At 36.5% G+C, this 26552-nt stretch overlaps 1 protein-coding gene across 1 annotated transcript in view; it reads left to right on the top strand.

Moving 5' to 3' along the window:
* ttll5 (tubulin tyrosine ligase-like family, member 5) overlaps positions 1–26552 on the top strand; it is a 147885-nt gene that overhangs the window by 5809 nt on the left and 115524 nt on the right. Inside the window, exons 4-12 of the mRNA XM_079853170.1 lie at positions 192–274; positions 1219–1325; positions 2626–2756; positions 2895–2977; positions 8834–8903; positions 8994–9078; positions 14799–14900; positions 16346–16437; positions 17160–17267. Coding sequence (XP_079709296.1) covers positions 192–274; positions 1219–1325; positions 2626–2756; positions 2895–2977; positions 8834–8903; positions 8994–9078; positions 14799–14900; positions 16346–16437; positions 17160–17267 — 861 coding nt within the window. The remainder of the gene's footprint in view (positions 1–191; positions 275–1218; positions 1326–2625; positions 2757–2894; positions 2978–8833; positions 8904–8993; positions 9079–14798; positions 14901–16345; positions 16438–17159; positions 17268–26552) is intronic.

Genomic DNA, 26552 nt, shown 5'->3' with positions numbered 1-26552 from the left:
TTTACTTTTTTCCAGTGACAAATAATTTTTTATAGTTATATAAATAGCATGTCTAATGTTATTTAAATGTCTAGGCCTATTGACTGCTTTCATAAAAATTATCATTTGTAACATGCCATTGTTCTTGTAATTCTTGATTCAGTATTTCTGAGTTTTGCTTTCCTTTTTTTTATATATTTTTTTTTTTACAGAAAAATATAACATGGGCTTCAAGATTGTGCGTACTGAGAGTCGTCTTGTGCGTGGCATGCTGGTCAATCATGGATTCCATGAGGTAAATCTGTAAACTCAACTCAACTTTATTTATATAGCACCACTAAAAACAACAATTGTTGACCAAGGTGCTGTACACTATATCAGATATCATCAGCATTTAAAACCATGTACAACAAAATTACAAAAACAGAACACCGAACAGACCAGACACAGCACAAATGAGCTACAATTATAAGCCAAAGAAAAGTGATAGGTTTTGGGTTTTGTTCTAAACTCATGCAGTGTAGAGGCAGGTCTAATAAAAACAGGTAGGCTGTTCCAAAGTCTTGGTGCAGCAACGGCAAAAGCTCGATCTCCTCTCGTTTTCAATCTAACCCGAGGAACATTTAACAGTCTCTGGTTGGATGACCTAAGAGACCTTCCAGGATTGTGGATGGATAATAAATCAGAAATGTATACAGGAGCCAATCCATTCAAGGATTTAAAAACCAGCATCAAGACTTTAAAATCAATTCTGTAACGGATTGGGAGCCAGTGCCAGTGCAGTGCTAAACATTAGCCATGTTAGGGAATGAAATGTTCTACACTATATGCTGTAAAATTTAAATGCAGTGGATGAGTGGCGTCCAATTTTCATCTTGGATATAGATTTTTTTTTTTTTTTGCATACAGTTTGCAGAAACCTTTAGCAGTCTGATGAAATAATAATTAGTCAAGAAAAAGGTTCAAAATCATATCTGATAGGACCACTGGTTTATTTGGCTAGTTCAGTTCAGTGGCATTGTTCAGTTTAGCAACACAAGTATTAAGGGTTCAACCTGCAATTCAGTTTCTTCAGGCTGAGCTCCAGTACAGTGGTTAGTGTTTATGAGGGCTCAATACAATACAGCTCCAATGTAATAGCAATGAAAATGACTGTAAATTAATAACTTTAGACTTTTAAAGTATCTTTTTCATTTTTTGACTTTACCCTGGCCTAGAATAATATTGTTTTCTGTTTAGGTGCATCCAAATAGCAATGATTTTAACCTGATGTGGACTGGCTCGCACCTGAAGCCCTACCTCCTGCGCTCTCTACAGGATTTCCAGAAAGTCAACCACTTTCCCAGGTGTGTATGTCATTGCAGTTCGGTTCTTGCTCAAACGTGCTGCGTAACACGCGAGAATGAACCGCATTGGTTCTTGCACATCAAGCAAGCATTCTTCAGCTTCGGGGCCCAAATTTGTATGTGACCCAATCACGAGTCGCACGGGTATATTTGTGGCAATAGCCAAAAATACATTGTATGGGTTTTCTTTTGTGCCAAAAATACATTAGGATAGTAAGTAAAGATCATGTTCCATGAAGATATTTTGTAAATTTCCTACCGTAAATATATAAAACTTTTTTATTTGTGAGTGAATGAAGCACAATCGCCAATCACTCACAAATGGAGAACTTTAAAGGAGATTTTCTCAATGTTTCGATTTTTTTGCACCCTCAGATTCCAGATTCCAGATGTTCAAATAGTCGTATCTTGGCCAAATATGATCATATCCTAACAAACCATACATCAATGGAAAGCTTATTTATTCAGCTTTCATATGATGTATAACAATTAAAAAAAATTGGACCATGTGACTGGTTTTGTGGTCCAGGGTCACATATGTACATATGTTTTTCTATATGTATGTTTGCTGATCAAAGCGGCAAAATGACCTTCATTGTTTGGATTTTCATGATAAAATTGACACAATTTAAAAGTTGTAACTTTATATCAAAAGGAACATAGCACAGAGCTTATAGGATGTGAGGCGCTCTAAGTTTTGTTCACACATCAACTGAAAACAGCTCAGTAAAAGATTGATCGTGGGATCTGATAATGGTTTTCAGTAATGAATGGATTATATAGATATGTAAGCATTTAGCTCAATTTGTCCACCATCTTTGATGGATTTTACGTAAGCAGTGCATTATGGGGTGGCCTTTACTTTAAAGGATATGCGATACTGGTTTAGAATTAGGCCAGTTTATTTCAATAGAAAAGAAGTTTTCTTATAAGACAGCGTAAGTGTGCTTCGTGTTGGGACTCACAGGTGATTTGTAACACGTTTCTTTCATCCGAAAGTTGCTGGTGTTTAAAGAAACACTAGTTTGTGGTGTGCAGTCAGTGTGTTTCCCCCCAAAGTCACACACACTCTCACTCAGCAACAACGACGTCGACACAACCGGCCTTCCAAGTGGGCGGACGGCATGTATTCATTGGCAGTTTGAGCCGAGTACATTTTGTTTGGAAGAAACAGCGCAATAGATCAAACCGAACATGCGCTGCCACTGTGGTGTTATTTTAAGGGTTTATGTTCCCCCCGCTATCTCAGACGCTAACCTCATCCTCAGCACTTACGGTCAATGCTCCCGTTGCTTTCCAGGTCGTTCGAGCTCACGCGGAAAGACCGGCTCTACAAAAACATCCAGAGGATGCAGCAAACCCACGGCTTTCAAAACTTCCACATCGTACCCCAGACCTTCGTGCTTCCGGCCGAGTACCAGGAATTCAGCAGTGAGTGGGCACATGTCTGTATTGTCAGCACTCGATGTGTGTTTGGCTGTTAACATGAACGACATCAGTAAGAAAGATGTGTCTGCTTCTCTGCTGGGCTTTGATAACACTCTCTCTCTGTCCTCATGTAAACCTCAGGCTCCTTCAGCAAAGACAAGGGTGCGTGGATCATCAAACCTGTGGCGTCCTCCAGGGGCAGGGGCATCTACCTGGTCAGCAATGTAAGTGATTACGGGGATATGCCCCCAAAAATGGCATAAAATGTCCTCCAAATATGCCACAGAGGAGCTTGGGGCAAAAATGTCCCCAGATTAAAGATAACAGGGCAAAAAATGCCCCACACAATTCATCTAAATCTATTATGGCTGTCACGATTAAAGTGAAATGTGAAAATGAATGAAAAATGTTGATTGCGGGCTTACATTTAGACCTGCTCACATTGAATCAGAATACTTTTCGTGCATTGAGCATTATAACAAATTTCACAATTTTTTTATTTTATTTTATAAATCTGAATCTCTAAAGTTTCCTCCTTTTCCAGGCACTATAGCAGGGGTGGGCAAACTTTTTGGCTCAAGGGCCACACTGGGTTTTAAAAATTTGACAGAGGGCCGGCCCAGTAGCAGATTATGAAGTACGATCTCATGAAAGTGCGTATCTATACCACAAATTTTATTTCTCGTGCCATTTATATGCCAAAAATGTTGTGTTTTTTTGTTTTGTTTTTTTGTTTTTGCGTGCATGCTACACACTGTAAACCCCTTGGTTAGGATTAGGGGTGTGGAGTGCGTGCCTATTACACGCCATAAAGTGCATATCATATGCACGCGAAAACATTATGCACTACAAATACAATTCGTGGTATTCGCACTTTCATAAGATCGGGCTGAGCAGACAACAGACAACGTTGTGTCAATGTCTGTGCGAAATTCAACAACTGAGAGACGACATTCTGACAATACATTTTTTTTATGCTAGATATCCCCCATTTAGCATGTTTTGATGTTAATTTTTAAAGATGTTAGATAATTATATCCTATACTTTTTAAATATTGTTTATACTTATTATTATTTAATGGCCTAACAGTAAATTAGAAACAAAACATCTGCAAGTGTACACTTAGAAGAGTAAAAATTACAGGTTACGTTAATTCAGCTTTATTAAAACTGAATGGCAATTTGCACTTCCAAAAGTCATACATTTGTGGAAATAAACGAATATACAAATTTATTTTAAGAATAATAAAATAAAAAAACATAAAAGGCAAAGGCAGATCAGAACATTTAATAAAAAATAAAAAAACGGGTTCTGTACATGGCAGACAGGGTAGCGTAGTCGAAAGCCGGACGATAATGGTCGGTAAACGGAATCGGGCAGGATACATCCACAAATCCAGAGGAGCAAAGAAACTAAATAGCAGACAAATCAAAGGAAAAACTAAGGTGTGCAAGCGGTTACCAAACATTTTTTTTTTCTCATTGAGTTACCAAAAAAGGAAAAAACATTAACGTGCTTGAAGTCTATGCGCTTAAGTTGCTGTCTGTTTGGTTTCCATGGTGACGCGCTTGTTACGTGACACACCGCAGCCACAACAGCGCTGAATGAATGATCTGCTTTTATGTCATTTTTCCTTTTTTACATTTGTTAGCTATGGCATGCAATATATGATATTCCGATTGTCAAATATATGCAATGCAATATATATATATATAACGCAAAGTATTGCAAGAAAAAAGGCTAAATTAATGCGATCTTAAGACAATTTTTTTAAATACTCGGCGGGCCGGATTAAACAGCCTAACGGGCCGCATGTGGCCCGCGGGCCGTAGTTTGCCCACCCCTGCACTATAGGGTCCACTTTTGTTGCATGTCTACTTTAGTGAAAAATAAAAATACTAAAATGTATTTGAAATACATTTATTTTATGCTAAGTATACTACAAATATATAAATACCCTGCAATTGTACGGTTGGTATACTAAATTAATATACTTAAAGTCTGCTAAATTGGAACAAATAATTTTGTACATTAGTATTTAGTACTTTAGTTATCCAGAAATAGTGCTGAAGTTCAACTAAAGATATACTTCAGTATATTTGATTGTGCTAAAGTTTTGCAAGTATACTTTAGGTACACTTTAAAAATCTTGTATTTACACTTTAAAGCTTAAAGGTGATGTATGTAACTTTTCACTCTGATAAAGCATAAAAATTCCATAATATGTTTGCATATATTGAGGAAACATGCTAAGTTCACACACTAATTTCTCTGAAAAACACTTCTACAGCCAGTTATTTTACTTATGAAATGTGTGTTTCCAGGCTGGAATGTCTGTTTTTGTTTTGGTCTGTGATACTGCACATTCCCAATTTTCATTGTCCATTGCGTTCGTTCCTGTTGCGTGTGCTCAAACTGGCGACCCGTGTGAGCGCCGTGAGTCTGAGGAAGCGGGAGAAACAACGATCTCCGATGTTTTTAATTTGGACTGAAGTACCTATTTCCACCACTAGTTGTCATTCTTACAGACTGCACCTTTAATAGTAAGAAATGTGCATTGTGCAATAAAGAAGTACTCCAAATAAATTTTAATTACAATATTTATATCAGTAAGTCTCTAGTGATATGTCAGTAAATATCAGGGATGTGATTCTTCTTACGGATTAATCCGGAATTCCGCCTAAAATCATGACCCACTCGAATCACGTGAAGCTACAGCGCGCGCGACATGAAAGTCCCCTCTTAATTAGTGATGATAGCTGAGAGAACTAAAGAAAAGTTTAGTCTGGTTACACTTAAGGGCTGTGATATTAAAGGTCTCGTATTATGCAAAATTCACTTTTGCATGCTTTTTGGACATAAATGTGTGTTGGCAGTGTGTGTACACAACCACCCAATAGTGATAAAAATCCACTCACTCCTTTTTTATTAATCCCCATAAATCATAAGATGTGTCTCCCAACGACCTGTTTTCAGAATGCTGTTTTAGTGACGTCACTAAGCCCAGGCCCCGCCCACGAGTGTTGACAGACACTGCCGTTCTAACATAGCCCCGCCCTGATCGAGTTCACAGCGAGTTGTACACATCCGCCATGGCTGCACTGACGAGAATGTCTCCCAAGCGCTGTAGGTGTTGTGTGGCTGGATGTATTAATCCACATAGCTCTCTATTTACTCCCGAAATCTGAGGCAGCCGCTGAAGACGAGGTGGAATTATTTTGTTTTTAAAGAAAATGCTCCCTCAACTCTACCGAATGTACTTGCGCACTGTATAAATTACTGTGTTTACTCAGCTCTTACGGTGATTTTCTGAAGTAAAACTGACGCTTCATCTTTTCTGTGATGTACAATAAACTTTATTAAACTCATCAGCATATGTTTGATCATCATTCGGACCTGGTCCGAAACAGCAGACTTGTACGCTATTAATAGTGGATACATACAAGCAAATGACAAATACGTTATAACCGTTACAAATACTAAACTATACCTGTTCCATCTCTATACAGCACTCTGACTCTGAAGGCATTATTGTCCGACTCGAAATGAACACCTTTACTGAGAGTTTCTGATATTATCATCATTCCGTGAGATGAAATTGTCCTGAGAGACTGAGCGCGAGCTCATCAAGCTCCGCCCCCTGTGCCGTCCAGCAACAGCTTATTTGCATTTAAAGGGCACACACTAAAACAGCGCGTTTTACTGAGCCCCAAAAAATGACAATTTAAACATGCTATAAAAAATGATCTGTTGGGTATTTTGAGCGAAAACTTCACATACACACTCTGGGGACATAAGTGAAAAGGGGCATAATACGGGACCTTTAAACTAATTTTATTTTGGATTTTGGCTTCCTATGATTATAAAAAGAAGATATTTGAGTTAAAACTATTAAAAGCTAATGCAGCTTCCTTCCCATCTGTCATTCTGACTGCTGTAAAATGCAGTCTCTACTATTGCTAAATCAATTGCAGGGCGTGTTTGATAATAAAAAGAGCTATTAAAAGCACAATAATCCATGCAAGAGATGCTGTTTCCAACTTCAAGGTGGCTTATGTGTGTGCACTCCGAAGCGGACCGCAAAAGACTTGCTAATTACTAATTACTTACTAAAGCTTCGTGTGCGCGTCTAAACGATCAAATACACACAAACATATGTCAAAATGACCAGCTTGGAGAGTATTTACTTAAACACAGTTAATGTCTTAAATGGGCGTACATAGTTGGGAGTCTTAAAGTGGCAGCAGTCTAACCAAAGACAAAGAGAAAATCATTCACAGCTCTTGAATTGACCTTTTTGCTCGGTTGATGTGGCTTTAAAGGGACTATGTGTAGCTTTTTAGGTATTTTATTATCTAAAATCAATATTTTTATTCATAAATATGCCCTCAATGGTGTACAAATACCTATGCCAATGATCAGACTAATCCTCGTAAACGAAGAATTTATTATCTTTATATACATGGGACGGGTAGGTCCACGGAGGCTTCCATGTAGTTCCGCCATCTTGAAAAACTATAATAGCAGAGAGGGACAAAAAGTACTAGGCCAACGCGTTTCCACAACGCGTTTTCGTTCAGAACCAGCGTCACGTGACTGAAGCCAGCAGAAGCGGAGGAGCAGAGCAGTGAGAGGCGCTTGTCACTGCCACGGCAAGTTTAAAAGGCTGCACTGCACGGTTATTTATACACCGTTCATTCATACATACATATGAGTCACAGGATAAGGAGTCCTCGTCGTCGAAAAAGTCCAAAATAGACCGTAAAAGGAAACGTGACCGGAGATTACAAAAACAAGGGTTAATTTCAGGATAGCTAATGCAGGAGAAAGCTTTCAAAAGAGATGCTGAAGTTGGCTGCTTTCTTCTCGACAGGTAAGTCAATGTTACGGTCTTAATTACAAGCTTTTTTTTCATTGCTTGGTTGTGTACTTTATCGCGAAGCAAAGAGGACACGGAGACCGACAGAATAGACAGAGCAGGTTACTTAAGATATATAAAAATCTCAGCTCTCAGATTCTGTCACTTTTATTACGAAATTCAAACAATATATACTGTTTTGGCGCTTGTAAATGTGACGTGAGTCACGACGGATCCCTAGCGGCACGTGAACCGATCATCTCTAGCTAGTAAATAAACACAAATGAACAATGTTGAAAGATACAGTACAACTTACCGAAATGTATATTCCTCATACATTATATCGACCAATCAATCAAACAAATGGTAAACAGCTGGAGAACAATTATGTATGTCACAACATTTACCTCAGGAAAGCCATTTAATGACCATAATAAAGGCTATAGCAGTTAGTTGGCTAGAAAAAAAGAGCTATAAAGAGTATTTTGCAAAATATGTGTACTATATTACATATTTATTATATTTTTATTTATATCATTAAATAAAGTTGTTATTATAATAAAAAAAAAACGCATTATATATCTTTCTGTATGTTTACAGCATTAGGAGAGTTGTTTTTTTCTTGAGAAAAATTAATGCCTATCTTGTGTAGAAACCCCCCCACCCCCCGCTCCGCCATAAATCTCACTCCAAGCAAAACTCAAAAGTTAAACAGACTCTTTGATGAATAGCAGCTATTGAGTAAAGTAACGTTAGAGAAGGCTCTGATGATGATGATATCTAACAATGCACGTACTTCAAAAAATATAACGAGTAAAGAAGGCATTACTACTAATTACCATAGTTAATGTTTTTCACTGTCAGTAATTGATAACTAACAATCTTTTTTTCGTTGTTTCAAGTTTCAGTTTGTTTTAAATAACAAACCTGTTCACCAAGAAAAACTCGAAGTGCTATTATAAGACATCCTGTCATAGCTTTTTGGTACATAACAGCTACCGTAGATGCAACGCGCAGTTGAAAAAGTGAGGCGCTGGAGAGCATTATTCGTTTGAATGCAAAATACAATTTCACCACTAGATGGGAGAAATTCCTACACAGAGTCCCTTTAAGCTACTTCACTGCATAAAGTAGAGTGTTTATCATGGGAAACTAACATGCTTCTGTAATCTGACAGTCTTGTTCTGTCACATGCTTAATAACACATGCTTGGTGTTTCAGCCGAGTCAGATCCCACTGGAAGAGAATATCCTGGTGTCCCGGTACATCAGCAATCCTCTACTGATTGACGGTGAGTCTACGACACAAACACTCACAGATATTCAACTCATTAGGTATAGCGAATGTTTTTACATTCAGTTTGTTTCTTTTGCGTCTGCAGATTTTAAGTTTGACGTCCGTCTGTATGTGCTGGTGACCTCATACGACCCTCTCCTGATCTATCTCTATGAGGAAGGGCTGGCCAGGTAATTCATTTTCATCATCCAGGCTATCTAACAGCACCTGTAAGACATTTGATAAGAAATGCTTTTGCTTAGAATCAAAGATGAATGCTTGAACAAACAGAAGGAATGAAAACCTGTCAGTGTCAACATCTGATTGCCGGTTTTTCTGAGGCAGCACATGCAAATGTTAACTGAGATCTGATGAAGTGGGCCAAAAAGAGATTAAAGTTCACTGTATATTTGAATTAGGAAAAAAATAAAAATGACTGGAAAAAATCTGAGTGGCTGGTAAAATAGAGTGCAACAGTTGACTCTGGAACTAAAAACATAATTTATTTTCTCCTGAGGGAAATAATTAAAGTGGTGGTATAATGCCCTTTTCACAAGATGTAAAATAAATCTCTGATGTCCCCAGAGTGTGTGTGTGAAGTTTTAGCTCAAAATACCCCACAGATATTTTTATATAGCATTTTAAAATTGTCACTTTTTGAGGGTGAGCAAAAACGCACCGTTTTTGTGTCTGTCCCTTTAAATGCAAATGAGCTGCTGCTCCCGGCACAGGGGGCGGAGCTTCAAGAGCTTGTATGTGTGTGTGTGTGTGTGTGTGTGTGTGTGTGTTAGCAGCTCCGATTACCTCACACAGACATGCACTGTAACTGTAAAAAACGTGTAGCCTTTTATGTTCAAAACGGAGTCAGAAAGAGAGAGACTCAAGAAGTGACAACATGTAGACAACTTTTCTGAATGGTTAGTTGATGAAGAGGAATGTGGTGTAGCCTCTACCAGCCGTTTGTTGTAAACCTTAAAAGCAATTTCTTTAAAAGCAAATTTCTCCCTTTGCTTTGATCTTTGAGCGTCGTAACTTTGCAGATGTTGTTTATGCTCAAATAGCAACATTACACACTAACTAAAGTTAGAAAAGTCAAGTCATAATCAGCCACCCCTTTAACAATAATTGAATAAACCTTTAAAGTCCGGCTGAACCGGAAGTTGCAAACGACTTTTCTCCAGTGTTGTGACGTATTTCCCAGTGAAAGGGAATATTGAACGGAGGGCAGGGTTTTACTCTAGCGCTCCTCCTCTCCATCTCTGCTCATAGCAGACTAACGGTTTGAGGGGAGTGGTTAAGCGTTTCCCAACCCAAGCGTCAAACCTACATCATCAGAGAGGGAACGCCATTCCAGACCGGAAGTAACTTTTCAGACTTTGATTAAAGATTACGACGGCAAACAATTTTTTTCTGTGTATTAACTTGCACAGATTAATTTTTCACCACAAGACTAGTAATATGCGCTAACAAAGTAAATAGGGTCAATTTTGATTTCAGTTGGACTTTAAAGACAGCCCTACTGTGAGCTATGAGGTTTTAAATCAGTGGTATTAGCTTCCATTGAAGTCAGCAGCGCACATTATTTACGTTTATTTTTTAAAATAATCGTGTTTAACAGTGGAATTCCTGGTAAAAAAAAACATAAACCATGATGCTGTAGAGAAAATTACACAAATCAAGAGTCGCGACAAGCAAAACATGGCAAGAGCTCTTTAGCTTCGCCCACTCCCATGATCCACCGCAAATCACGAAATCGAGTTGGTCTCATGAGTTATATATATATATATATACATACATTTAAGTTCACAAAAATAAACTCACTAGTGGCTGGTGGGCAGAGAAGTTGTAAAGTAAAGTCAACTAAAAAAATAAATAAAGCTGTCATTATTGTTAAACTGGTAAATGTTTTGATTTGAATGGTCTTGTACTGTAATTTCAGATTTGTATAATATTTGATACACACATTTCTAAGGCCTGAAATTTAACAAAAGATCAAAACGTTGTTGTTAAACCTGTCGCACACTCGATCTCCTCAGTCCTTCTGTCTCTGACTGATAGTAGACTCTGTTATCCAGTAAAAGTCTTTCAGTATAATTGTACAGTCGTCCTCCTTCAGCTCGAGCTTCACGAGTCTTTCTGTGTCAAATCTGCCCTGATTTATCAAGGAAACGCAAGAATAACTTTGATATTGTTAGTAATATTTCAGCTGGACTGAAGCAGCTTCGCTTTACTTGATTATCATACATCATTTATTATCATAATTATGAGTATCAAATATGATCATCAGGCTTTTGAGGAAGGTTTATTTGTTCATCTCTCAATCATCATTATATTGCATTGCATTATAGATTTGATCATAAAACTAAGCATTTAAATATCATATTACTAAGACATTATTGGGAGATATTAATATTTAACTGTATTTTATGCAAGTATCTGCTATACTGTTATAAAGATCTCATTGATTTACATTAAAAGCATCAGAATTTCATCTTACTTTTTGCACATATTAATATCAGCATCTTGCATATTTTTGCTCAGTTTGGGCCTGTGAATAAAATGTAGCTGTTTTCTCCCTCCATATTCTCACTATATCAGGCTATATGAGCCATAAAAGCCTGATGTGTCAATATGATACTTAGCAAAATAAACTCTTCCAGTTCAAAAAACAGATTTTTCTGACTAGTATTTCATATTTTATGCTTAACAATGGTGTTGAAATCATGTTTGTAATAGAAAACAGCAGCACAGATACAACAACAACAAAATTATAATAATATATGTCACATGGGCCTGTGGGATTATTCAATATGGAAAGAGAACCTCCAGAAGGAAGTTTGACTTTGATATTAGCTAATTTTATTAATGGTTTCATAAAGATCGGATGTTGTTGATAAAGCCTGTTGTTCCAGACATATTTCCAGTGCTTCGATTTGGAAATATGTCAATTTTTCATTTTTTCATTTTTCAAAAAACTTCAGTTTTTACACTTTCGGGGGAATCAGCCTACAAAATTGCTTTTTTTTTGTTAAATCATTGTGTCTGTGTATTAAGCTGATGTTTTAAAAAAAACCAAAAGTTCTTCCTTTACGATAGTAAGAGAGCACAAACACTAGATGGCAGCAGAGATGTGTCCAGTAAAGTTGGGCCGGCTCATCTAGGCCTCAAACAAAGCTTTCCATTGTCTCATTGCTGGAAGGACATTGACAAAAGTTTTTTTTTTTTTTTTTTTTTTTTTTAAATAGCTTTTTTTATGTATTTAAAGCACCAAGGAAATCTGACATTTGTTAAATTTTTTTTTTTTTTAAGCGAGCACATTCTCAGGCTTATATAATTATCTTTTTAAATGATTTCTTCTACCTGAAAAGGCTCTTTTTATGATATTTTTACACAAGCCACAAATAGTAGTGTCAAAGTTTTGTGTGGAAAGTCTCCCGATCTCTGCGAATCCTGGACTGAGCGCCTGTGAAACGCATTCAGTCTAGATCTGCACACAGTCCTGCTTCTGGCACCGAGAGGAGAGCGTTTTCTCAGACATGCGAGTGAGAAGCTCAAACAAATCCTCAGATTTTTTGGATGGCGTGCGGAGTGAAGCCGTGTGAAGTGGATGAGCAGTGCATTGTGGGCCGCTGTGGTGTGTGTTTTCAGCAACCGCTGGCTCCACTTTTATCTCGGAGATCCCGAAGCTTTGAAGGCGTTCAGGTGCTCTCGGTGTGCCAGGACATTCTTCCTCCACTCGCCCTCCAGCTTTAGGACAAATCACTGAAGATTACGCTAATAACACTTGTTCTGTTATGGGTTGTGATTATGCGGTATTCTCGCGATACCATTATGTGCAGTTTATAAGGAGATTTCATCAAACATTGATAAAAGGCCACATTAGTGCGTCAACTAACAAAAAGCAATACATTTGTTACAGTATTTATTCATCTTTGTTAATTGTTCATTGTAAATTCATGTCAGCTTAGGTCCATTTAAATAATATTTAACAGTTTTAATAATGTATTAGTAATTGATGAAATTAACTTTAGCTTTAGAAGTATTTTTTAGTTGTTAATGTTAACAAATGGAACCTTATTGTAAAGTGTTACCAAAACATTATTATAAGTATCAGTGATTAGAGTTGTTTCATTGGCTTTTGGATTAAAATGCAATAAATAAGCCTTGTGACCAACAAAAGTTTATAATTCATACTTGTTTTGATCATCATGATGATCTTCAGAAACGAACAGAACATTTATGGATTTTGAAGCCTAAATAAAATACAAAGTCGAAAAGCTAAACGAACTACACCACGGTCACATGACTTCAACGTCACCAGCTTTAAAGTCACGATGAAATCAAAATTGACAATTTTTTTTTTTTTTAAATGAAATATTGCAGTATTTAATATAGATGATCTATATGTACTACTTATTATTATTGTGTTAAATTCCTGTTCCTGGTAATCTTGACTCAGAATAAGTTCCTCTTGCAGCATCTCTTCTGTTCTCTGATGACGAGGGCGGGGCTATAACCTGTCACTCACATGAGATCAGCCAATAGAAAACCACAACCAGCCAATCAATTCCCCACAGACTTAATCAAGCCCCGCCCACATCTGTTCTTGTTCCAGAAGCGTTTCACTCGATATACGACAGAATAGAGAAGAAAAGACTAACGCAACTTCTGTTTCATGCTGACTTTAAGCTTCAACAACTCTTTCAGCCTTTATTTAAAAAACATTTTTCCCTGAAAGTTTGAGTTAGAATAGTTTGCAAGAGCGTGATTATAAACACAACGATGCTGTGAAAGCGACTAGTGAGTAGATGAGTTTATCTGTTCGTTTAATGTCTGACAACCTGTCATCCCATTTAGACACTTGTTAGAAAGTAAAAAAACTTTAAAACCTTTAAAATATCACAAGGTGGCATTACTGATGTGTTTATAGAATAAAACGTGAATAAAAATACCTCGAGCTTGTGTTTACCACAGACCTCATTTCAGGCATTTAACCAAAAACCCCATTGACTTCAGGACGATGGCCCCGGAAGAGCTGAAACACAACTCGTTTAGGAGTTTTGGCCTATGAAAATACATCATCCCTGCATTACTGTTGCTCATGTTCAGTGATTCGAGACATTCCTGAACTCATGTATGTTGTTGAGGAGAGTGTGCTGCTACTTTACTAACTGATCAGCGTATTTTACCCCCAGCACCACCACCAAAATATAATAATCTAGTGCTATCTAGGTATTGATCTTGTACTTTTATAAGTATAAATGTGACCCTGTACCACAAAACCAGTCACATGGGTCATTTTTAAAAAATTTAGATTTATACATCACATGAAAGCTGAATAAATAAGCTTACCAATTGATGTATAGTTTCTGAGGATAGGACAATATTTGGCCGAGATACAACTATTAGAAAATCTGGAATCTGAGGGTGCAAAAAAATCAAAACAAATCTCCTTTAAAGTTGTTAATTTATGTTCACGATTGTGCTTCATTCACTCACAGAAATAAATGTTTTATATATTTACGGTAGGAAAATTACAAAATATCTTCATGGAACATGATCTTTACTTACTATCCTAATGATTTTTGGCATAAAAGAAAAATCAATCATTTTGACCCATACTTTGTATTGTTGGCTATTGCCACAAATAAACCAGTGCAACATGTGACTGGTTTTGTGGTCCAGGATCACATGTGGCTTATAGAGGATATGTTTGATTGATTAAACCCCATCATACAGTCATCATGACCATGTTGGTCCTAACGCTGGTGGACGATGATGGAGATCTGCTAGTTTTAGTTTGATGACTGCTTGCTTTGGTACTTTACCTGTTTATTCTTTTCAAGAGGTCCGTTAAATGTCATAATCGCTATAAAGCTCATGTTTTCCTTCTCGGTTGTGTGTGTTGTAGGTTTGCCACGGTGAAGTATGACCACGCCACAGCAAACATCAAGAACCAGTTCATGCATCTGACCAACTACAGTGTCAACAAAAAGAGCAGCGACTACGTCAGGTGAGCTAGCAGAGATTTGTAGTGGCGTCGCGCCGCGTGGACACACAGATTTCCAGACTCCTGCTGTTAAGTGCAGTGTTTGTGTGCCAACAGTTCTGCTGGTATTTTAATGACACCGTTTGAACAGAAAAACAGAGGCTGTGCTGTATTATGTAGATGTATTGTAAAGGGTGCTGACTCCTACTCCAGTCTATTTTACACAGTCAAGTGTGAAAAAATGTTCAATAACTGTTTTGCATTATAGCTCTTTTAAATTTAACTAAATTGAACAAGCAGCAAAAATCTGTTTTGTTTTTTTCCTCAGTTAAATAGATTCATATTTCTGGGTTTTCAGCCCCAAAAAAATAAAAAGAATTAATAATACACTAATTAATTAATACACTACTGGTCAAAAGTTTGAAATCGTCAGGACTTTAAAAAAAGTCTCTTCTGCTCATCAAGGCTGCAATTATTTGATCAAAAATACAGTAAAAAGTGAAATATAATTATTACAATTTAAACTAGCTGTTTTCTATGTGATTATATAGTAAAGTGTAATTTATTCCTGTGATCAAAGCTGAATTTTCAGCATCATTACTCCAGTCTTCAGTGTCACATGATCCTTCAGAAATTACTCTGATATGGTGTTAAAAAATAAAACATTAAAAAATCTTAATTAGACCCAACTTTTGGGCGGTAATGTAAAGAGAGTTTAGATAAACTAGCCAAACTATCACTATCAGCCAATTAAACTATCAGCTCCTGAATATGAATTTAAATGCAAAATTAAATGTAAGTAGAATTCAATGCTGGCTTGACAAAGCATCGTCTGCAAGTTTTCAATTTAAGTTTAAAAAGCATTTTAAAGTTTAAAGGATGAATAGAATTGAAATGTCACCTATATGGATGGGACAATATATTGAATTTCAAAATATTGTTAACAAAAAATAAAAAAAATGGATATATTGAAATGTGCAACATGTTTTCTGCCCATGTGATCATAAATCATCAAAATATATATTTTTTTCAGTATTAATGGAAGATGTAAATCATTTTTGAAGAGAAAGTTTTTATTTTCAGTTAATATTTTTAATAATTATTTTTTAATTGATTGATCAGCAGATCATTATTGCGATCTTTGACACATCTGAGCGTGTTTAACCCTACTGAACACCAAAATCAATGTGAGAAAAGTCTTTCCATCTACATGTGCGTAAGGTTATGATACAATAATCCTTAATGCCTAATGGCAGCGACATGCCATAAAGCATCATGCATGTACAGTAATGAGAACCGATCTAAGCTGTCAGAAATAATAGTTAAATAATCACTTAAACGGCTCAGGAATGTGACTTCAAATGCAAGCTAATCCTTGTATTTGCTAATCATGTCAACATTGTTACGTTGTGCCCATTTCTCAGTACTGTTTTTGTAGTGCTGACAGTCAGGGTTTCTCTTCCTTTCAGCTGCGATGACCCTGAAGTAGAGGATTATGGGAACAAATGGAGCATGAGCGCAATGCTGAGGTATTTGAGACAAGAAGGCAAAGACACCACATGTGAGTAAATCTAAGATGCATGTTTAACACATCTGACATTCAGAAGCACTAATCCACAGTCATTCATGTGGAGACTGACAAGCTTGTTACTCCTGACAAACACAGCGCTGGATTTATGACTTGCATTATGACTCACTTGGTGGATCTCTTTTTTGAGATGATTCAAATTTGAAATTCTGTCACTGCACATTTTATTTTGTCAGATATTTTTTGAATGAAGCGTTTTTGTCAAATAAGTTTAATTTAATTTAACAACTCATTTGCTATTAAATTATTAAGTAAATATCCACCAATTTAGACAAAAAAATGGAAATATTTTTCATTCAGTCAAAAAAGTTTTGCCTTCTGAGAAACTTTGCGTTTGCTTTTTAAAATGTTGCGTCCTTTCACTAAATTTTGCAAGCGAATGCAAAACTGGTGATGGAAATAATATGAGATGGGAGGAAAAATATTTTCATTCTTTCAAAAAAAAAGTGTTATGTTCCCCTGAGAGACGTTGTGTTTGCTTTATGAACGTTTTGCGTTCTCTCTTTTCTGGAACAATGCAAAAGTTTTGCTTTCCCTTGAGAAACGTTTCGTTTACTTGCAAAACTATTGATGGAAAATAATATGAGATGGGAGGAAAAATGTTTTGATGCTTTTGTGAGTGGTCATGTTTGGCATGATGCAGAGAATATATAAATGTTTAAATAAGCTGATGCTTGCTTCTCTGTGTGTGTCAGTGCTCATGGGTCAGATCGAGGATCTGATCATTAAAGCTGTTCTGAGTGCTGAGATCCACATCGCCACAGCCTGCAAGATGTTCGTCCCTCATCGGTGCAACTGCTTCGGTAAGACGCCGCATATATGGGACATTTTGGCTAATCAATATTTTTTACGCCGTGTCCTAACTACACGCGACGAGTGTTTGTCCTAACCAGCCGCGACGGCGACACGTGACAATTATATTATAGAAACGGTTTCTATTTTTCTGCGACGTCGCGCTGGAACAACAAACACAAAGTGTGTCAATGATAATCTCAGGTACTGTTTATGTGCTTTATTTAATGTTAAAAGCGTGTCATGTGACTCTGAATATCATTTAGTGCTCCAGCTTTGAGGCTGTAAAAGCAACAATGGATAATTCACCTCAGATCTTGAAATTAAACAAATGGAAACAAGAACTTTCAAACTGAACAAACAAGTGTATTCTTAGACAAAGATTGTTTTAGTAACTCAGTAGCCTATGTGTTTTTAATAATGTTTAAATAGTGTAATTGTGAATTTGATTATGTAGCTACTTATCCATTTTCTTGTGAGTGCCTCAAGATTACTCTCTGGTGCCGTGCACTCGCCACGAGACTCATATTTTCGCCCACGCGCTGTTCTGATTGGCTGACTCCGCCCACACGATGTTCTGATTGGCTGACTCCGCCCACACGCTGCTCTGATTGGCTGACTCCGCCCACAAGCTGCTCTGATTGGCTGACTCCGCCCACATGCTGTTCTGATTGGCTGTGGGTTTTGATTGATTTTGACGCATCTCGCAGTCGCGCCGCGTCTACTGTGGACAGACTGGTTAGGACAGTGTTAGGCTTGCAGATAGCCAATACGATGGCTTATATTATACATCAATGTTGTTTTTCCTGTTTTTTAACAAAAAAGAAGGCATAAAAACACTCAATATTGTGGTAACTGGTTGGTACTTTTGAAACAAGGTTTCAAACCCCATAGATCAGCATTATTATTTTACTGTGTGATCATTGTAAACCCCAGAGTAAAGGCAGGTTTGCAGTGAATAAAGTCTGTGCTGCGTCCCGTACGTGTGCTTGAGCAGAGGAACGCAGACTTTACTGTATGACGGACTGTTTATGGAGGTGAAAACACAACGATATTCACTGCCAGAGCAAAGTGCAGTCCAAATGTTTCTCATTCTGAATGATTATGGGGTGTTAAATTACTACCTGCATGAGGTCAAACACATTATCCTCCAGACTAATCACTGACACATTCAATTCATCACTTCTCTGATTCATGTTAATATTAATTAACATATTAGCAGAGTTATTAACTTAAACTAAAACTATAAAAAACATGGTTAATTACTATTAACCTGCAATAAAATAAAAATATCAACATTAGATGAAAAACCTGGTACAGTAATGTCTCATTAGTTAACATTAGTTAAGGCCTTAACTAACAATGAGCAAGTCTTTAGCTACATGATTTATTAATCCTTGTAAATGATAGTTAATTAAAAAAAATACTGTTCATTGTAAGTTCATGTCAGCTCAGGTCTATTAAATAATATTAACAGATACAACTTTTGATTTTAAGAATGTATTAGTAAATGTCTCTAAAACACGCTTTGAAATCGCTGGTGTTTCTGACGTCACAAACTACCTTGTAACCAATCAGATCAACGTGTGATCGTCAACCAGTGGATCTCTGAGCTGAGTGAGTGAGTGGAGGCGGGGCTCATTTTTTTGCATATTCATAGAACCGCGTATACTAAATGAGGCAAGGGTGTCGAGTTACATTCAAGATATGTTAAGGCCCGAATAATTTTTTTCCAAGGAATTTTTTTTAAATATGTAATTTTGGTGATCAAAGATGAGTTTTAAGGGTTACAATCATTGATTACAGGGGGACGTGTACCTTATTGAGTTTTAAAAAAAAGGTTTGGCTCTATAGTTCTCCTCATGTTCCAGATCACACTCCCAAAACTGAACACAAATGAGTGTCATGTAAAGTAACAAAGCAAGAAATTCTCTTCTGTCAGAAGCCCTGGTTCCGTTCCTGGTTGTAGGTCAGATTCTCTTATTTAAAGGTTGAAAGCGGTGTCTTTTTCACTATTTATGGTGTATCTTTATTCGTTCCAGTATTTCCAGAGTAGGCAGTACCTGCGAACTGTTGTAAATGCTAGGATCTGTGTAGATTTAACTTTATATCTCTCTGTTCGCTGCAGTGTTGTCATTCCTCTGTAATGTGTCTGTAGACACAATATTTCCTGGTTTAATCTCTGATAACAGTGCAGGTGCGTTGCTCCGCTATCGGACGATCACCTGCATGAAAAGGATATCTTTACCCAGTGTATGCCCTCATCTTTGGTGCATGATGGATACTGGAGGAGGGCAGGGGGTTCACTTCACTGTGTCACATGACTGAATATGAGCCGCCCATGCAGGTGCATCAGTGGAATGTGATGGAGATAGTGTAATATGAATAAAGTGGCCTGTTTAATATGGTAAAAATAACTTTTTATGTCAGGGTCGTCCAGTCCTAATTAAACACACCAGCACCAGCTGATTTTCAGGATCTCTACAAACTTCCGGCCAGGTGTTTTGGAGCTAAACTCTATTGTTGGAGCTAAATTATTGTGAAGAGCGACTCACACAACCGTCTTATTGCTCTGGGACGGTCATGTCTCCCACAGATCCTTTTTAGCTGAAATGTGTGAACCTGCGCATAAGCATCAGTGACGTATGTTATTAAAATAATATTCTACTCCTCTGTGCGAGTCATAACACAACAAGTGTAATAGTTTGTGTCCTGCTACACCTAAACGTATTAATATTATGAATATGGTATATGGAAATAATGTTAGTGATGCACTGACACAAATTTCTTTACCAAAACACAGAAACTGAAATAAAAGTTTCAGTTAGCTCTAAACTGAAGCTGAACATAATGCATATTTAATAATCAATAAAATATTGAAATGTATTTAATAATCAGCACTCAAATAAAAACGGTGTTGTGTCTATGTATGTGTATATATATATATACAGTATATGGAATATATGAAATTAAAGTGCAAATTTGACAGTACTTAATGAATAATGTATAGTTATATCCTTGTTATCTTGTAGTAATATTCCATGACTTCTGAATTCCATGACTTGGCATGGTATTCCCTGAAAATTTCCTATAGTTTGTTGAACTAGAAAACTTTTTTGCAACAGCTGGTCATATTTCAAACATCACAGACAGTTTGGAGTCTACATCCCGTTATCATGAGGATCATATTTTCATTATTGCAACATTCTTAATGCTTATGAGTAATCGTGTTCATCAGAGTGTTGCTTAAACATTATGCATCATTATCAAAGGAATTTATGAATCTCTTAGCACTCCAGGTAGAAGCTGATACACAAGTGCATGCATGGTATGCACCTGTGGAGTGCACATTCTGCATCACGTGTAGATAGGAGCTTCTGCGGGGGCTCCCTGTGAGGTGAGGGCATGTTTCCTTATTTATTTATGTTTGCCTGATAAGCAGGAACTTCCAGAACTTCCATCTTCCAGTGAGGTTCACAGCATTCAGTCTTCTGCGATGCAATAGTGAATGCATTTCTTCATTAGTAGAACTGTACTGAATACGGTATTTTTCCCAGTACATGCATTACTGTAGCTCTTCATTACTTAAGATTGCTGCTACTTTGCTTGTTTCATTCCATATATTCAGTTTCATTCCATATATTCAAGTTTCTTTCCATATATTCAGAGTTTCATTCCATAATTTTCATTCCATATATTCAGTGTTTCATTCCATATATTTCATTCCATATATTCAGTGTTTCATTCCATATATTCAGTGTTTCATTCCATATATTCAGAGATTCATTCCATATATTCAGAGTTTCATTCCATATATTCAGTGTTTCATTCCATATATTCAGAGATTCATTCCATATATTCAGTGTTTCATTCCATATATTCAGTGTTTCATTCCATATATTCAGAGATTCATTCCATATATTCAGTGTTTCATTCCATATATTCAGAGTTTCATTCCATATATTCAGAGATTCATTCCATATATTCAGAGTTTCATTCCATATATTCAGAGATTCATTCCATATATTCAGAGTTTCATTCCATATATTCAGAGTTTCATTCCATATATTCAGAGTTTCATTCCATATATTCAGTGTTTCATTCCATATATTCAGAGTTTCATTCCATATATTCAGAGTTTCATTCCATATATTCAGTGTTTCATTCCATATATTCAAGTTTCTTTCCATTCCATATGGCTATTTCATGTCAATCAGTGTTTCAACTGCCGAAAGATGTCAATAAAACAGCTTGTAAATAATGTCACTTTACGTTGAAGTTGATTCATTACAGTAAGTTGTTCTGTCTTTCAATATTCCTTCTGATGTTCACTTGTTTATTTGCAGCTGTAACTAGTAGTAAAGAAGAAAAGATATATAGGTTTACGTGCCGCTACAGCAATCTGTCCCCACACATTAAAGAGACACAAAAACATTTGTTTTCATTTGAAAGCTGAGAAATAATTTCAAATCAAAAGTAATAAAGCACAAAGATTTTTGCGATTATTGGATGGCAGGCGCAGTACAAATAATGTTTACTGAAGTTTAGTTCACGCATCAACTGAAAACAGAAACAAGAAATCGATAGTGTCAACCTAGCCCTAGCATCCACACAGCTGACATGTTTATTGTTTTAGTTTATTCATGTTGTGCGCATGAAACTGACATAGATAAAACACACCATCAGAGAAAAGCTTATCATACGTCACACATGATTTCAGCGCTCCAAACTCTTTCAGCTGAAACTAATTTGGAAGTAATATTTTTAGTGGCTGAAATTTTGGTGTATCACTAAATATCTTTATATTTGCTTTATATATATATATCCTTTGTATATCCTTTCCTCTTGTGTGTGTGTGAGAATGTATATGGCCAACTTCATCACACTCACAATGAGAAATCTCCATGTCATACAAAAAAATAAAGCAATAAAATGAGGTAGCAGAGTCAGGAAGTGATGCGGAGGATAATGAATGAGGCAGTGTTGAGAAAGGTCTTTAGCATTGACTCCAGCAGAACAGCCCCATTGTTTTCCCAGTTTACATCTCATCTCGAGTCAATCTGGATCAGAGCCACACGGTCGAGTCCCTCTTTTATATGGTCCGTATTGTCTGGATGTGAATTAGCGGCGGGTTTGTCTTTGTTCAGCTGCTGTCTAAATGAAGTCCTGTAACATGATGCTTCATGGGTCGCTCTTCACCTCTGACACGGAAAGCAGGAACAGTCCTTTACTAGTGAATAAATGAGCCTCTGTGTGCGTTGGGCCGTATTTGTGTAATGGCCATTCACGTCTTTAAGTGCATTTCAATGCTTCTTTATACAAGTGCACACTCTGATTTTTGTGGTCTGAGACAAATTTCATGAATTGTAAAAGATTTATTTTGTCTTTCTTTGATCGTTTATTGTGGCATGCTCAACGATGGCTGAATAATTGGCCTCAGTTCACTTACTTAAAAAAATTGAGTAAACCCGTTGCCTTAAGATTATTAAGGAAATAAACTTAAAGGAATAGTTCACTTCAAAATGAAAATTCTGTCATCATATACTCACCCTCATGTTGTTTCAAACCTGTATGAATTTCTTTCTTCTGCTGAACAGAAAGGAAGATATTTAGAAGAATGTCAGTAACCAGGCAGTTTCTGGGTCCCATTGACTTCCATAGTAGGAAAAAAATATACTATGGAAGTCAATGGGACCCAGAAACTGTCTGGTTACTGACATTCTTCTAAATATCTTCCTTTCTGTTCAGCAGAAGAAAGAAATTCATACAGGTTTGAAACAACATGAGGGTGAGTATATGATGACAGAATTTTCATTTTAAAGTGAACTATTCCTTTAATGCTTAATTGAAAAAATTAAGTTATGTGAACTTGACAATTCCACACTAGGCTACTTAATTTTTTTTTATTATTATTATTTTTTTTATTAAGCATGAAGTTTATTTACTTAAGTTTTAAGGCAACGGGTTTCCTCAATTTTTTTTAAGTTAAGTCAGCTGATCACGTTTTACAGTGTGGTGAAAAAAAAAAAAAAACCCCGATTCTTTCTTAAATGATTCTGAACTGATTCTTATGACGTTATGATGTTTGCTGCCAATTCCACACAAAGAAACTGTGTTGTGAAAAGCCCAGGCACTTGCTTGATATTGCAAATCTTACAATGTGCGGAAGAATTTCAGTGTTGCTAATTTAAAGCCTGGTGTCTTAACTGTAAACAAAAGAAAGCCATTCAATGCTGATGCCATATTTTCCGGAAAAGGTCATATTTCATATATTTAACAGTTACTGAAATTTTTGGTATTGACAACTAGTGTGTACTGATAAAAAATTGGAGGACAAGATGCATTGTGATCCATCAAGGATCATTTTGTAATTGATTTGATACCAAAACATTGCCAACTTTAGCACAGAGACTTACAGTAAAGAACTGAATTTGCTGTGACGTTTTGCTTGAATTAGTTTGTGCCGCCCAATGAACAGCTGATGAAGAGATGTTCATTTTTATTCTTGATTAGCCAAGCTGTTTTATTAAATGTGTGATTGAGAGCCAGTTTTGCTTCTCCATCCCTCAAAACTGTGTCCTTCTTGTTCTTCAGATCATGCATATTGTAATTGTTCATGTGGAGTTTTACTTTTTAATTTCCTGTTGTTAGAAGAGTAGGCCTAACCTCTAGTCTAGGGAAATGCTAATTTTAACAAATTTAGGACATAGCAGTTGTGCAAATGACAATATATATATATATTTTTTCTTGCCTGTATGTTGTATTTATAGATTGTATTTAAAATCTTTGTCTTAACTATCATTGAGGGAACTTGCTGAAATGTATAGAGAGACAAGAGTTAGTTTTACAGAAAATGGTTTGTTCCAATTAACTAAAGACGGCAGAATTATGCATTTAAGTGTGTTCAGAAGTGAGGCGGGGGAACAGAGAGTGGTTTGGAGCTTAATGCAAATGTTTTTAATACTGCTTGAGCATGAGAAACTTCGGTCTCCAACAGTTAGTGTAACCTTTGTTTTTATTTTTACTCTTATCCACTGTTTTTTGGACCTTTTGCACTTCCTTGCCTTTAAAGTATTAAACTTCTTTTGGAACGACTTTTAAATGGACGCCAGGTGTGATTCTCCTTGCAACCGTTTGGGTCTCTATCACAACATGTCACCAGTTTTGCCACATCATTTTAGAGTAATTTTAAAATAGAGCTGTAAGCTGCGGTTTCAGGGCCAAGCACACTCGTTTTACATGCTTTATAGGGCTGTATTTGTGTGGTCATGAGCCACAGTGCCGTGTTTTTAATAAAGACATTTTAGAAGAACACAGGTCAGTCTACTCGTAATTGACTACAGTTGCAGCCAAATTCAAAGACCTGTCTCCGCTTACCCTGCTGGTCTCAGTTGGTCTGAGCTGGTTTAAGCTGGTCTCCCAGCCTGACCAAACTGGTGTTTAGCAGGGCGGCCAACAATAGAGCTTAGGCTGGTTAAATATATTTTTCTGCTGGGTAGTTTATTGTTTTCATGTACACTTACACTTAAACCTACACATTAAATACAAAAAATATTATTATTATTTCACCAGAAATTCCTAATGAAGCATTTCTTTGCATCTGCAAAATGTCTCACCGGTTTCCTTTCTGTTTATTTTTCAGTTTTCAACAGTTTGAAAATCAAAACTCCAATTACTGACTGTACATTTGTAAGGCTTGGTCTGAAGATGATCTGAACCAATTTAGGTGAAGATTGGACAAACATTGGGCATTAAAAAACGAAAACTTGGCTTCACCACAGCGCCACTGAAGCATTTACCCCCTGCATTACAGTAATGTCCAAGATATTTGACAAAGTAGGTATTAAAAGGCTTTGTTCCAAAACCTATTGAGTTGTTAGTAGGTGGCATTTTAAAGTGTGCTCACAACAGAAAGATGGACATCCTATGTTTTCTTTATGGATAAGGCAATCCTAATGCATTGCAACAAGCTTGGTCCACAAGTCACATGCACTGCTTTAATAATTTATGGCATTTTTTTGAATGTGGTCACATGGGAAAAGAGCCTCATGAATAGGCCTGTCACGATAACTACTTTTTGTTGTGCGATATATTGTCTCTACAATAATATCGCTTATCGCAATTATTTCTATGTTAAGACCATTTTATGCCACTGAAAAATATGAGCATAATATAACAGCATAATAATCCAAGTAAGCCTACACACAACAATCTTTTAAATTCTTTAATTTTGTAAATTAAATATCCTATATATATATATATATATATATATATATATATATATATATATATATATATATATATATATATATATATATATATATATATATATATATATATATATATATATATTATTTTTTTTTTTTTTTTTTTTTTTTTTTTTTTTTTTTTTTTAATAAATAGTAGATAAACAGACTTGCAAATGCAAAAAAGGAACTTATGGGTATATATATCTGCTGCTAAAAGTATTTAAGTGTGCACCAGTGTCTGTGACGTTTATGTTTGCACTACAACAGTGGATTGTGGCTTTGAAATCGAGTGCATTTGGACCAAACTGTCTGTAGTTGTCAGGAAAACACTATAACGCCTCAAATGACGTCTATTTTCACCTGTCGATAACCTCTCTGTGTATGAAGGAACTGCCCGAGCCCCGCTTTCGCCTCCGACATGGAGAACAGACAAGATGACTGCACGATCGGCAAAATATTGATGACATTTATTAAATCGCCATAATGGGCGATATATTGTGTCACCAAAAATGATAGAGGTCATGTACATATATTGTGTGGTAAGTCGATATATGTGGATTATTGCGACAGGCCTACTCATGAAGATCCTTCACATTTCTCTTTTTGTGAATAAAAGCAGCAGCAGCAACAACAGTTTGCATATTTTTGGGTGAATAATATATTATATAATATATATAATAATATATATATTTGGAGTACTGCTAAATGTCTCCCAGTTTCCATGGCTGAAGTGATATGCAGTTCTCTGCAGTGCTGTAATCGTGTGTAAATTGTCTCTTACTTAAGCTTAGAAGTCAAGTTATATTTCATCAGTGAGTTAATGCAGGCCACTCCACCCTCTATTATATTGTTTATGAAAAGACACCCAAAACCAGCAGGAATACGATTCATTTCTGCAGTGATGCAACATTGTCAAGTGCCACAGCAGACGCAGGAGACACCCAGTGAGATGATACGTTACGCTCTTGTTATTGTTGTTGTGTGGTTAGTTTGGTTTGGGCTTGTTGTTTCGATTCCAGAGCCCAACGTCTCATAATAACGCTCTGC

The sequence above is a fragment of the Squalius cephalus genome (genome assembly GCF_949319135.1).
Source record: "Squalius cephalus genome assembly, chromosome: 20".
NCBI classification, from domain to species: Eukaryota; Metazoa; Chordata; class Actinopteri; order Cypriniformes; family Leuciscidae; genus Squalius; species Squalius cephalus.
The sequence above is the reverse complement of the archived record's forward strand: the minus strand, read 5'-3'. Positions and strand labels throughout refer to the sequence as shown.